This window comes from Zonotrichia albicollis, chromosome 10 (assembly GCF_047830755.1).
Source record: "Zonotrichia albicollis isolate bZonAlb1 chromosome 10, bZonAlb1.hap1, whole genome shotgun sequence".
Lineage (NCBI taxonomy): Eukaryota > Metazoa > Chordata > Aves > Passeriformes > Passerellidae > Zonotrichia > Zonotrichia albicollis.
Genome location: NC_133828.1, coordinates 13,447,037 through 13,461,799, shown reverse-complemented (window position 1 = coordinate 13,461,799; position 14,763 = coordinate 13,447,037). Strand labels below are relative to the sequence as shown.

General features: G+C 38.3%; 1 protein-coding gene across 7 annotated transcripts in view; it reads right to left on the bottom strand.

Annotated features, from left to right (window-relative positions):
- The window catches only part of KANSL1L (KAT8 regulatory NSL complex subunit 1 like), a 61,623-nt gene that overhangs the window by 26,680 nt on the left and 20,180 nt on the right, over positions 1 to 14,763 (bottom strand). For 5 of the 7 annotated variants that reach the window (XR_012581925.1, XM_074548059.1, XM_074548063.1 and 2 more), the window contains exons 3-6: positions 12,615 to 12,756; positions 8,899 to 9,096; positions 5,599 to 5,720; positions 1,214 to 1,415 (exon numbers count right to left, since the gene is read on the bottom strand). Coding sequence is in view for 6 of the 7 variants with exons in the window: in XM_074548059.1 (XP_074404160.1) it covers positions 1,214 to 1,415; positions 5,599 to 5,720; positions 8,899 to 9,096; positions 12,615 to 12,756 (664 nt within the window). In the remaining variant the exon portion in view is untranslated. The remainder of the gene's footprint in view (positions 1 to 1,213; positions 1,416 to 5,598; positions 5,721 to 8,898; positions 9,097 to 12,614; positions 12,757 to 14,763) is intronic. The other 2 variants (XM_074548061.1, XM_074548064.1) reach the window with 2 other exon arrangements.

The window sequence follows — 14,763 nt, the reverse complement described above, 5'->3', positions numbered from 1 at the left end:
TTCATTTTTAAGACAAAGGGAGGGAAAGCCCTCTAGTCTCTTGCTAAGGAGCTCTCTCCACAGCTGCAGGAAGCAGTTGGAGCCACAGCACAGTCTCCAACCCCTGTGACAGGATTGCATGGCACACAGTAACTCCAAGCCCACAACAGCCTCCTTGGGCAATGCAAGGGAGATGGAAAGGCTAAGCACCCAGGGGAAGGCAGAGCTCCCAGCCTCACTCACCATCCCCCCGGCCCAAACCTTCCAGGCAGCTTGCCAAGTCTTTAAGCCCCACTGCCAGGAAGCTGGGAACTCACACAAATAAGAAACTGGACAGTTTTTCAAGAAAGTATCTTGCTAAAACTAGAACACCTCTGCCATTTTGCAGAGAATGCTGAATCAGCACAGAGCATCCTTGCATGGGAAATTGCTCCCCAGACCACTGGCACACTTAGTAAATCCTAGACAGTTAGAGATTTCCCTCAATACTACACTTAAAAAGGCAAAGGAAAATCAAGGAATTAAAACCTCTTGGGATTAGCATTGCTCTGAAGAATGAGTTCATACTGTCTCTGCTCCCAAATTAGACTGTTTCTTTAAGCACCACAGCTAAACTCATTATACATTCATACCAGCAACATGCTATTAATATCAGATGTGAGCAGATAGCCGTGCCCTGCACAAGACAATGTGGTTTTTTTCCATTTTAAAATATTAATTTCTCTGTAACACAGAAAATTCTAGGAGTTTTAAAGCACTCTTTGTGTCATGAAAAAGGCAATATAACTAATGAGAAACAGCAAAAATGGAAACAAGATTAAGATATTGCAATTCCATTTCCTAGAAAATAATGTGCCACCAGCTGTGTAAGCTCTCCTGTAGCTAAAACAAATATTCTGCAAACAAGTAGGCAGATACTTTACACTGTAGCCTGTCTCCTGAGCAGCCAGGCCTCCAGAAGAACTCTCAAGTTGCCTCTTAGATTGTACAAGGGCTTTAAAGACAATCATAGAACACACTGATTTGATAAGCAGGACTCTGGGCTATCTGTAATTTTCATGTTCAGCTGAGCAGACACATCCAGCACTGCCACCACACACACTCTATGGTCCCTGAACACAACAAATGAGCAGCACAACGTGCACCATTCCTCTGGCACAGCAGACAAGACACAGGCTGATCCAGCAGCTGGACTCTTTGGTTTCCTCTCCCAAACAGAGAGGCAAGGGCCTACCTGCTGATTCCAGTGACAGGCACTGTGCATTCTGTAGAGTTTCCTCTTCTGGAAGCTGTGCAGGGGCCTGGTCCGGGCAGAGGTGCTCACATTGGTCACAGAGACAGACCTGAGCCTTGTCCTGTCCCTTCTTCTTTTCTTGATGTGCTGATGGTCAAGCAGCCAGCTGCCTGCAGAGGACACCTCTCTATTGTCTGAAGCTCTGCAGTTTCATGAATAATGAGGAGAGGAAATACAAAATGTCAGATATGCTTCATGTGCACAGGCCGAGATTTCATACACTGATTAGCATCAGCTATCTAATTCTAAGAGAATTTTATAAACACCACAAGGTTTTAGTATGCTGTTTCAGACAATGGTGTATGTGCTTTGTTTGCTAGTTCATTACTTTCATGTCAGGTCAGGAAGGGGAGTTTATCAATCTTCTTCACCTTTGTGCTCACAGAAACAAATGTCAAAATGAAGTTAAGCCCTCAAGCATATATTGAGTTTTATTTTTTACAAATTCAGGAACTCTCTAATATTTTTCACACATATGAGTTTCAAGTTCCAATTAATATTTCCCTTCATACTGACATTCTGTTAGACAGCAGTCATGCTAACATAAAGGAGACCCAGAGTTCTGTCCTAATACTTCAAAGACTTTCTGGTTTTGTTCAAGAACTAAAACCTAAGTAAAGCTTTACAAACCAGTGATCATTCAGCAAGGGTTGCAACTCACTGTGAAGCATCTGGATCAAAATTAGGAACTCTACAACTTCAAGTGTAGAGAGTCAAAATCAAGTGCAAGGATGAGGCCAAAAGCAGTGGAAGCCCCTGCATGTATGTGTAGAACAACCTCACACCTTTCTCAGCAACCTACAGCCTGGCTGGTGACCAGAACAGGCAACACCACAAAGCAAGAATTTAAAACTCTCCCATTGGGGTGGGAATGGCTTAATAGAAAGAATGAACTGCTTTGCTATAAGTATTCCTGATTTTATTTATATTTGATTTATATCAACATCTCTCTGCAAAGTTGAAGGCTTGCTGCAAAAATCCCTCCAGTATGCTCTTATTTTTACAATACTGAAGACCTTGATCACAGCTCTGGACTGTCTGAGCAGTGTAACTACACAAGGTATTTTGGCCTTGGTTCCTAACAAGTCATCTATCTGCACAAATGATTATTTTGTCTTATGACAAGTCACAGTTTTATTAGCAAAGTTGTGACACAATAGATCATGAAAATGAATTTATTGCAAGGCCACTTATAAATCTTTTTTGACAGGTGTATTCTTTTACCAGTACATTTTTATTAAATGAAAAGGCTTGCAATGGAAGTGTGATTAAACACCATCCCATGCTGGGCTGGAGTGGTAACAAGGCTTTACAGGCTTCAATTTGAGCTGTCTTCCTGACACAGCAATATAATCCAATAAGCAACACAGACACATGAAAACAACATCCTAATTAACAGAGGGATTGTACAAAGCATTTAGAGGAACATACCAGTAAGTGCCAAGAAAAAGCCCAAAATACTGAGGCATGACATTCTTAATGTTAACACTGGATTTTCAAGGTTTACAGTCCATGGAAAAGATTTCTTAAAATACTCCCTCTGAATTCTCAGAAACATTTTCTAAGTCAGATGGTCCCAAGCTCAAACTTGTGGATTTCCACATACCTCTCCCTTAAGTGAGAGACAATTTAGATAAATTAGAACAGAAAGCTCCTCAGCCTGGCTCTTCAACTTCTGTGATTCCTGCCTTTGTTCTGGTGGTCTGCCAAGGCCCTTGGTGATTTCCCTGCAGTCTGTGCCATCTGCTGTGTTTCCCCTCCTGTGCTTTGCAGCATTGCACCACTCCAGTTTCAGATGAAGAGATCTCCTCTTGTGGCCTGGAGCTCCAGTACATGGCAGTGAGGTTTTCCTGCCTCTTGTGTAAAAGGTTTCCCAATGAAGCTGTGATTTTTAATCTGAGTTATTTTCAACATGTGATTCTACAGAAGAGCAAAATGAACCATGGCCAGATGTGAAAGTCATACATTTGCTAAAATGCTCCTTTCAAAGCTCATAGGTTTGCCTGTCTTGTTCCCAACCTGTACAGCAAGCCATCAGACAGGCACTATTTGTCCTGAAGAATTAAATTTTTTCCTTCCTCCCCCTTCATAAGAAAGTGGGTATCACTTAGGGAACTGCTTCTGTGAGCATTTACCTTCATGCAATGCTTTGCTTTAAAAAGCAAATTTGTATTTGCTTTTTAATCTTGGCACCTAGATTCAACTGAGGAAGGAAAAGAGCACAAAAAAAAGAAGGCACTAATGTAATTAGGCCTTGACAGATGGCAATTCAAGGTTACCCACATTTAATCAACCAGGAACTGGCCAAGCACCTCCACTTCCTCTGTGAACAGCCCAGTAACCAACTGGACTGCAACCCCACAATTACCAACCCCACAGCATCTCATGTTTGAACCTACTTTCAAATGGAAAATTGTGGTTTTCACATCAACAGCCGACAAATAATTTCAAGAACTTACTTAAGTGAAAATTGCTATCATCTGGTTTTTTCCCCCTCTCAAAAAGAAAAGAATACCCTTATTTTTCATTTGGTTTTGATTTCTGCTTTCTGAAATACTGAATACAGTCAGAATGAACTGTAGAAAAAGCAAGGGGAGAAGCAGCTAAGAATTAAGTAAAGTGCAGCAAGTTAATAATTAACTAATAAGTTAATTCAATTAATTGAACACACAGCTACTACAACAACAAAACACCACCAAAAACCTGAAACACATTCAAAAAAACCTCCAGAAGTAGGAGGCAGTGAATTTCTCTGCAGGAATTCTCATGCTAACCACTCTTTTTCATGCATCTTTAATGAACAATATTTATTGGCAGATTTCAAAACACTTCATGAGAAGTAAAAAATTAAAATTAACTGTTTAACTCATGTTTAGGACAGCATCTAGAAAGCCCTAAAATCTCTCAGAGTCCCTTCCAACACCTACCTTGCCAAACCCCAGTTTAGAGCTACAGCACTGAGAAAATCTTCCAAGTCCTAACATTTTTCTTTGGACTTTTTTAGGTCATTAGAAAACAACCAACCTTAGAGAGTGGTCCATGAGCAAACAGTGTGTTACTCATGAAATGGAAAGACCAACTTTGGACTTATAAATAAGAAGAGAATTGGCTTGAAGTTACATCATTAGAGTCTCTCATCATGAAGTTAACTTCCTACACTCCTAAAAACATTTTTAAAAGCAGGAATTCTTCCTCATATGTTGTCTCATGAAAAAGTCAGATTCAAGACACAGCCTAAATGACTCTCTTCTTCCACACATCCATCTCTATTAGCAAGTCCTATTTCTGGGCTATTTTTAGTCCACATCTGAGAGGAACCTTCTGATTTTCTCCTACATCATCTGTAAACATCAGGAGCAGGGATGTCACAAGGCAGGACCCCTTCATCCTTAAATTTAGGGCAGAATCACACAATCACTGTGGAGCAGAAGGCAGCTAAAGGAGCTGCCATGCAAGCTGCTCACTATTATCTCTCAGTGGGAGGCTGCAGCCTCTGCAGCAAAGCTGGAACAGACGGTGTGGCCAGCTCTTCTTGGAGGCAGGAGCCAGGGAATTGTGTTCTGCTGCACACTGAGCCATAAACACCCCAGCTCTACTTGGAAACAGTTTCTTCATCCACCTGATCTTAACTAACAGCATCCTCAAAAATCACATTACAAGTATCTCAGGAGAAATATACAACACACCAAGATCTTTTTTTAACTGTATTCAATTACCTTAATGTTTTTTGAAACTAATACTTATTACAGCTTCTACTGTGCTTAAAATATTTGAATAAAAGAGAGAATTACCTAGCAGCATGGACTAGCACTGAGAAACATTTTTCTAAAGTATTAATTTCAACCTATAGTCATCCTGAAAGGTATGTTCCTCCAGAACAAAATACCTTGAATGGAAAACAGTATCTGCAAATTCCTGAAAATGTGGGTGGCGAAGATAAATTTGGCCTTTTACTGAAGAGTGATCTGCTTTAAATTAATGAAGTTACCACCCTGACACTGACCCCTGCTGAGACATGTATTCTACTAATCTAGTTTGTCAGTTTTCCAGAAATAAAGCTGCACTTGTTATGACAGAATGCATGAAGTCTCAAACAATCACAATAAATGTGTTCCTGTATTCTTTCACTGCTTCACAGATTCATCTTCCAAGTATTTAATTATAGTGACTATACATTTCAACCTTACAATCAAGACCTCTCTTCAAGCCTGCAGAAAGCAGCTCTTTTTTTCTTATTTAATATTGTAATGATTTTTAGTTCCATATAGATAACTTTACCAAAAGCTACTCTTAAAAAAACCCCAAACTAGCACACTGTCACCCACCTGAAGGAGATACCATTGACCAGCTGTCTGTGTCTGCAGGTCTTGGATGAAAGAGATGAAGAAGCTGGGGACAGATTGAGTGGAGCAATAAGGCTGCTGATGATTTCACTTAGTTGTGCACTCTGGAAAATAAATTAAAATTAAAGGCAGTCAGACTTATCCAGACTCAACAGCTCAAAGGTCCTGGGTTTTGTTTTCCTACTTAGGATTTCAGTTCTGTACATCATGGAATAATTTAGTTTCTTCCTGTGAATAACCATGGTGGCATGGTTTTCTTTCACAATTATTATGTTCAACCCTACCAAAACCCACATAAAAGACCAACAAAACACCACCACAACCCTGAGCATTGTTTATACACTTGAAGTAGTACCCTGAATACATCAGTGACCTCAGTATTGTAACCAAAGGTCTTTAAAAAGAAAAAAGAAACCAGAACACTTTACAGCTGATATTACAACAGCTGCAGCCAGAGCTGCTAACTGGCCATTTGACAAGCATTTCAACAGGGGAAAAAGGTCAACTTCTCATTGTACATTTTGTTCACTCAAAATATTTTTATTATTCTTAAAAGAATCTTCTTCATTGCTTATTACAGTTTGACAAAGGTGTTTTTATAAAAGGAAGTGTAACTAACTACTTGAGGATTATTGTAATGATAGACAGAATGGGGAAGATCTTTGCTATCCTCAAAAACAGCAACAAAAGGCAACCAGCCTGCCACCCTGCTCTCCTGCAAAAACCCTGACTTTAAAACTGACCCAAAACAAATGAAACTCATGTAGCCAATTTGTTAAAACCAAGAATGACTCCTTCCAAAGCAATGAATTGTGGACTGACTCCAAAAGCATTTCACAATGATTTTTTGTTTTAAATGTCAGACCTTAAAGGCTATTCTCACAATAAATGTTGCTTAGAGGAAACTGTGTTTTGCACACTGAACAGAAATTAAATGTATCTGAAATGGCATACTTCTTTTTTTTAAAAAAACCCAACCTTCTGCATTACTTTGCTGGATTTTCAGTCAAAACTCTGAATGTTTAAAACATGAATTGTTAGAGTTTATCTAATAAGTTCTCCTTACATTTTGATTTTACATTTATATTTATGCAGAAAGAGGAAGAATTTTTTGTTTGTTTGTTTTATTACAACTCACATATTTTCTGCTAACATTTAGGTGAGGCAGTCAGGTAAAAATTTCACATCAGAATAAAAAAATCTAGGATGGGTATTAAAGCATAGAAATAGCAAGTCAATTATAAAATAACTGTGAAAAGCAAACAAGATGCCAGTAAAATAGCTACCAGATTGATTTAAAAATCTCAGTAGAATTAATTCTGTAAGGAGTAGTCTCTACTGAATATAGGAGTATTAAAAAATTAGGCAGACTTTCAAAACACAAAGAAAAACATACATGTAGCTTTGAGAAGGACTTGAAAACAGTGTTAATAAAAATTGCCAGCCTTAGTCACTTTTATTCTCCATGACTTTTCTTTTGGTTCACAAGCAAAATTCCTTATTTTTAACAAAGGAATACTTCAACTCCAGACTGAGGAATTCTGTGGGAATATCTGTAGATGTTCTTCAGGCTGCAGAACTGCTGCTCCTGACACTGAACATGAAACTCAGACTTTCAGAGTTAAGAACAGAACTGGAAGTCAAAAATGCAATCAAACCCCAAGGTTTTTAGTGGTGTAAAAGGGAAGAAATCCAAAGTGTTGTGTGAGGTATGTTAGTCCACTTCCATGTAATTTTCAGATCATTAAAATTCTTGCACCCCTTGGACCAAATTTGTGGCTACTTGGGGACCAGGAAACAGAGCACTATCCTTTGAATTGTCAAAAATCTTACTGAAAAGTGTGTTAAATTCTCCAAGCTACCATTTAAATGAGGGGTCATTCATCACATTCTAAAGATGCTCTTTGGGTTACCTGGTGCAATTGCCAGCCCTGAGCATAAAAAGTTCCTGTTTCATTGCTTCCTCACTCCTGCCATGGTGGGTAAGATTTATCAACCAGGGGAAGCATTTTAAGAACAGGAAAGGATGACTATCAAATAAGGAAAATTGGCACAGAGATTCAGGAAACAGGCACTAGTATTTAATGCTATTACTTAAACCCCTTTTAAAAAATGTGTTTATGACCAGGAGTTTATGTAGAGCAGCAGAGCAACAAATAAATGCCCCACAGTGGCTTTGTTTTACACAAACTGCAAAAATTCATTCTGTAAAACAAATTTCCAGTATCCCCTTCAGCAATGTGATCCTACCACATCCTTTATGTACTTTCAAGCAAAAGAAAAACTTGCTGGATTCTACATAGTATTTCCTGGAATTAACCATGGAAACAGCCATTTTGTACACTGCAAAGCAAAACTCTGCTCACAACCACTGTACCCAGTAAGCACCTGGAATTCCTCAGCTCCAAACCAGAGTCCCACAATGTTTGAAAAGGCAGATGAACAATTGTATTCTGCTGGAACTATTTTTTTTTTTTTTAATTTCAAGTGCAATATATCTCTGCTGTCAGCTGTTCTCTTTCATGTCACATAAAGCTTTTCCTGAAACAACCTGTGGAAACTCTACACTGACCTGACTATAAAGCAGGAGCAGGTTTGTGGATGGTTCTTAGAGGCTGTTCTGTGTCCCTTGGAGGGAAACAATGTGGTAACACAGACACGTCAGAAATAAAAGGTTAATTTGTAAACCTGCTGTACAGAGTATTATTTAAACCCTTCAATTAATCACCACCCAATCCCAGGACTGCAAAATATCTTTCTTTTTGGGAGTCATCACCATGGAACCTCCCTGTTTCTGAAGTCAATCATTTGGCTTCACTGATGTGGAAAGAAAAACTCCACAACTTGTACAAGTTGTAAAGTTGGTATGATTTATTTCAGCACTGTTCCCCAAGGACATGCACACCCCTGAAAATTCTGAGTTTACTTTAAAAGTATAAAAGACATATGCATATGCATTAAACTGCCTTATCAATTTTATGATCCTGTGTAGTTTTTCAGCCATGTAGTTGTAAGGTGGTGTTTGCAACCCAGATTTAGTATTTTTGTTTGTTTCAGCCTCAAGGTTGATGGGGCCTCTTCTTATCTCTCTTTAGTTTGGATGTTTGCACTCTTTTATAAGTAGTCTTGAATCACTTTTGCTCTCTCTGCAGACCTTGTTGCGAGTACACAAGTTAAAAGCCTAAACAAGCAGATTCTAGCTAAATCTAAAATTGGTTTTTTTTCCCAGTTAAATTTCCAACCCCCTGTTTGAACTGCCAGCTGAGTTTTGTTTTACTTTACCTGTTTTTCTATGTTTCGTAAAAGCAGAGTGGGACTGCTGGGTGACATTTCAAAGTCATGCTCTGGCAGAGAATCCTGGCTCTCAATGGCAGCTTGGCAATTCCCTGTGGCGTTTAATAAAGCTTCTTGCTCTGTCAATTGGATCTGCTTCTTCAAAATGTCTTTTGGAAATGGGAATTCTTCTAAGACCACCATCCCCTAGACAACAGCAATTGAACACGGTTGGTTGACAACAGATTAAGCCTCCTAAATAATTTTTAAGGGGCAGTCAAACCTGGCACATTCCTCTTAAATCCTCCTGATGATTTTTGAGCACTTAGCTAGATTTTAAATACACTTCATAGCTAAAATATGGAAATAATAGGCATTAAAAAAAACCCTGCATCAATTTTGCTACTCCTTGTAACAGCAATCCCTCCAGTGTTATACCACTGCTTAAACATCTGTGCCAAAATTCAAATCAGAAATTCATACTTACTAGAATATTATATAATAATTTGCCTGCTGATTTAAGAGGAGGTTTTTGTGTCTAAAAAATGATCACCCTTTGATTTGAACTTGGTTTTAAGTCTTTGCAGTCAGTAAACTCTGCTGGAGACATTCTGTAGTGCTCTATTTCTCTTATTCCTACCCATGTTCTATGCAAAACATCAAGGCTTTTATTTTTATGTAGTAAAAATGACACAATTCTAAACACATGCATTTAAAAATTTAATAACTGATTTTTTAAGGTGAGCATTTTAGTGTTTCATAATTAAAAGTAACTATCCTAAATATTTCAGCACTGTCACTACTTTTCAAGACCATTTTCACAAATGTGGTGTACCAGGTAAAGCACCACCTAATAAGACAAATATATCTTTACATGGTAGGGAAATAACAGAGTTTCATAAATGGAACTAGAAAAATAATACCCCTATTGTGTTTTCCACATGACAGATTAGAAAAATGGAAGTCTCCAGTATAATCCTAGGTAATGTATCAGTTGGTTTAAAAAGATAAAATGTTAAACAAAATAAGAGCAAAAATAACCTTGTGCTAGTCAAACCCAGTCCTCAAATAGTTCCTTGGTTTGTCATTATCTTGAGCAAATAAATTTAATACCAGAAACAGCTATCAAACCTCCCCAGGCTCTTTTCAAAGAGAAAGGGAAAAAACTCATTTGCTTTTAAAGTACCCACTGTAACTCAAATAGAAAGCAGGTATTAAAAGAATGGGATCATTATAATTCTGCCTCAAATTTGTCTTTCTAATGAGAATATTCCACTCAGCCAAAGGACAAGGAAGAATGCTATAATGTGAACACAAGGAAGCCATGCTGCTAGTTCTTTAACCAAGTAAAATTATCTTGCTCTCACTGTGCCTAACTTATTCCATTGTTTGAATTATAAATTCAAAGTGAGAATAAAGATGTTCTCTAAAAATAAACAAAGGTGCTCGAAAATTTGGTTTAATGCCTAAAAAAGGCACAAAGATTCTGAATGTCCTTCAAGTCAGTGCTGGATTTTCCACAGAGATCATCACCTGCACTTTTCCATTCACAGCAGATGGACAAAAATCCAGACCAGCAGCATGCTATGGGCAGTACATTCAAGGAAATTCAAGCAGAGAATTAATTTTTGTGTGCCACAACAGGAGGACAAGTGACCTCAACAGCTTTAAACTCCTTTAGAACTTAGAATCTTTAGGTCTTTTTAGTAAAAGGATTGTAGGTCATGACCACAGAGAGTCTAAAAGGTCTAAAACCAAAATTCTGAGGTCAGAGGAATGGGAAGACACAAATTAAAAGTGTTGAAAAGAGGGACATGCACACACACACGCTTCCAATGGAATTTTATTTTTTGTAGTTTTAGAAACTTGTTTACCAAGCCTGGAAAGAGGAAAGCAGAAAAGGAAGAGGGAAACTGACAGAGGGTATGGAAGGGGAGAGATGGAATAGGCGCAGAGGAAAAGAGGAACAGTGAAGAATTAGAAGACTAACACAGGCTGTATTACAAGAAATGGGTTACAATCAGCAGGTTTGGGCAATGACTGCCTTCCTCCCCAGATGGAATTGTTTTGTTCTGCAGATATGGATTTATTTTTTTTTTAATGAAAGGACTCTCAAAGACCCAGAGGTGCTACTTCTGTGTCTGCAGAGATGGAGAAGACACACTGTAGTAGGGCAGGAAACAGCCCACACTCATGTCCCCTCCTATTGCATTATGGTGCTCAAGGAGAGGCCTTGTGCTTAAAATTGTTGTTCCCTGGCTGGGAATCACATTTTTTTTCCATTCAAAGCACATAAAAGCCACTCTGAAACCATTAAATAGCATACAAATTCTAATGATATTGTGTAATTCCTCTGCAGCCAGTAAATAAAAACAAAGAACTCTTCTATCAGCCCACATATCCTTCTGTAGCTGCCGCACTGGTGCACTATAAATATGTACACAAATAAAAATCCCATCTGAAGAAAAGAGGTGCTTGCTTCACCATGGGACACAGTGCCAAACACTAAATACCACAGCTGGTAAAATGGACATGGAGCTTCAGGAAGGAATGTCACTGAAAATCTCCACCAGGAAGATGATTTGGCTGCAAACTAACATACCACCTAAAGAAAATGTGTGACTAAAATCATGTTTTTCCTCTTATTTCTCTGATGTTTATTTCTCAATCTCCTGTAGCTCATCTGACCTATGGCATCACAAAGGCTGACAGCTTTTGGGTGTAAGAGTGTGCATGTATCTGGTATTTAGGGCAACACCAAACCATGGACATTCTCACCCTTCACCAAAATATAAAATCTCCTTAAACAAAGGTTCTTCATTTCTCTGTAAAGAAAAATCTGACCAGGGACAAGCTGGATATGAAAGGAAGGGCTCTGAGGGCAAAAAGGAGAAGCAGGAATAATTCTTTATTTGTTCAGAGGGAAATGCTCTCTGAGGTGATTTTCCTCTCCTTTTAAACTCCCTCTAAGTTTCATGTTCCACCATATAAACTCTGAAGCATCTCCTTGCTCCTCTCAGCTGTGTTTCTCTGATCCCAAGGCACACCAGAGAACCCTCATGGGGTTCACTGATGGAGAGACAAAGAGCCCTGCTCTAAAACCCCTCACTATCAAACCACCTCACACAGGTTTGGCTTCTTTTTGTCAGAATGACCTGAGGAACTCATTAAATTGATAGCTACATTACTAATGGTTTAGGAATGTCACTTTCCCACTGACTAGGCAGCTCAATTTACAAAAAACTAGTACATGAATGACACACATTGGAATTTTAGTAATTATTAATCTTGGACCTGTTCAAAGTGCTGTACAAACATTAACCATCTAATCCTCAGAATAAACATGCACTGCAAGAAACAAAAATCCCACCCTGAAAGGCCACAGCACAAAAAACAAATAACTGACCATCCCACCTGAGAAGGCAATCTCACCTCTCCTGCAGAGGGAAAAACCAGTGATAAATAGTACTGTGTGCTGGGCCCTGAAAGCCACTAACAAAATCACTATACAGGGACAAAAAGTAAAAGTTCCCAAATCCCAGTCCTATATTGGTGCCATATTTTAGCTCCTGATGTCTTTCCCAGGTGGGAGGCTGCAGAGACACAAGAAGTCAAGGGCAAAAAAAACCCCAAAAACCAGCAACAAGGAACCAAAGACATAAATATTACAGAAACACTGTCCCAAGATGATTTGAAAAGCCCATTTCTGAGCTTGCAGACAATACCTTGGTGGCACGGATCTGCCTGTGAAGGTCAGTTAGTTGTTGGATTTTGTATTCTAGTTCTGAAATCTGGGCTTGGAGCCACGTCCAACGGCTGCCAATTCTAGCTCTGTCTGCAAGCCACTTCCATTCAGAAGTATAGCTGCTGTGAAGACAAAATGCTGGTTAGTCCAAAAATAAAGATAACCACATTTGCACAAGAACATTTTTGACAGCTGCTCTGCCTCATGTTGCAAGCATCTCAGTTGCTTTCAGAAGATATCTGATTATACCCATCCAGTTTCACATCAGCTCATTTCTGCAGCAACAGAACTTGCCCAAACCAGTACAGTCCGTGCTCACTGGCTATTCCCACACTAAGCTAGTTTTTTGTTCTGGATTATAAAACTCAAGAGCTGGATAAACTACCAAACTATATCAGTTAAGGCTGATTACAGATGTGTAAAGAATTCCAGTAACTCCACCAGCAAGAATCCAAACTCTTACACCATATTTCCTCCCACAAGCTTTCACAAATATTGTTTGCTAACAACTGGAATCTAATAAAACATCATGCAGCAATGACCAGCTAGATATCAGGTCACTGCCCAAAAAACCCCAAATAAGTAGTTTAAATTTCTTTTATTCAAGTTTTTTTATAAATATCTGTGTCAGTTTAGTTTAGTCAGATCACTCTTACTACTGTTTAAAATAGATGCTTTTTAAAATACAAAAAATATGCCTCCTGGTACTTGACATTGTGAACACCTTAATTTTATCATGCTAAATTAATCACTGGCATCAGCAAACATTACTCAACCTCTATATTAAACAAATGAATGAGGAAACCATACCATGCAACAAACAATCTGAATATTCAATAAGTTTAAGCAACACAGACAAACAATGCAGAATTTTAGTATGGAACTTCCCCTACTATCATACCATTAACTGAGTTCATTTATTTACAGAAAGCAACTGGGTTTTTTTTTCCTTAGTGAAGCTTTCAAGTATTTTGCCACAGCTGACTTAAAAAGCTGTAAAAACACAAATCAAACTTGTAGAAAAGAAGTGCTTTTCCTCAAGTTCTTGTGATAATGACTGGATCTAGATCCTTGATGGCACTGGAACTTGTGCACATGCAGAATCCATCCTCTCCTGTTCCCCAGGCAATGAACAGCACTGAAGGATCACAAAAGAGACAAGAAGCAGCAGATGCCAAATGAACTGGCATAGGAACATAATACAAGTGGAATTGTTTCGTGCAGAATTTTGTGTCAAGTACCTCAACAACAAAGAAAGATAATACAGCAGAAATGCTAGACATGTCCTGGCATGAGTAGGGAATCATCAAATTTGAGAATCCTAACAATATTATAAAACATAACTCGAATTTCAGAACCTTCAGTCTAGTTTAGCTATCATAAAGAGTAAGGATAGACAGTTTCTGGTAGATCACCTCTAAAATACATAATCTTCTCCCTTTTTTAACATAAATTATCCTCCCACATAATTTATCACCAGTTTAAAGTCTCTCATGCACAGAAAAAATGAACATATGAAATTATGTGACTGAAACATCCTATTTAAATACAAACTATGAGGAAGAAATCTAGATTACTATCAAAAAGAAACTCAAAGAACTCTCTAAGTATGTATGATAATAAATTACTTGTATTTTACATATTCTACTAGTAATTTTCTCCTAGAAAAAAGGCATATGAAGTCATCTTGGGAAAATCTATTCTTCTGACCTCTTTTTATTTATCTTCCCATTATTACCAACAAAGAGTAAAAAGTCCCAATAAGTTATGCTTTAACCAGGTCTTCCTGACAAGAACTTCTCTGGGATTGACATCTTTTGCATGTTTGTGCTCCTGAAAGTCATAAAATACACTTTGCTGGGAAAGGGAGGCAATGTGAATTCCAAGTTTTTAATTAAATGTGTTCACACAAGCATGGTGGCTGGGATAGTTAAGACTTGTCTCAGGACCCTGGTCTGGCAAAAAGCTAGTCCTAAAAAAGAGCTGCTTAATGAGTCTATAAAAATCCCTTAGTTAATAATTTTAACCAAAAAAAGTTCAAGAGGAATAAAGAGGCTAAGGGAAAAAAAGCCAAATGGAGTACTGAGGTGTTTATTTCTGCTCCTTTCTCAAAAGGCAATCGAGGAAAT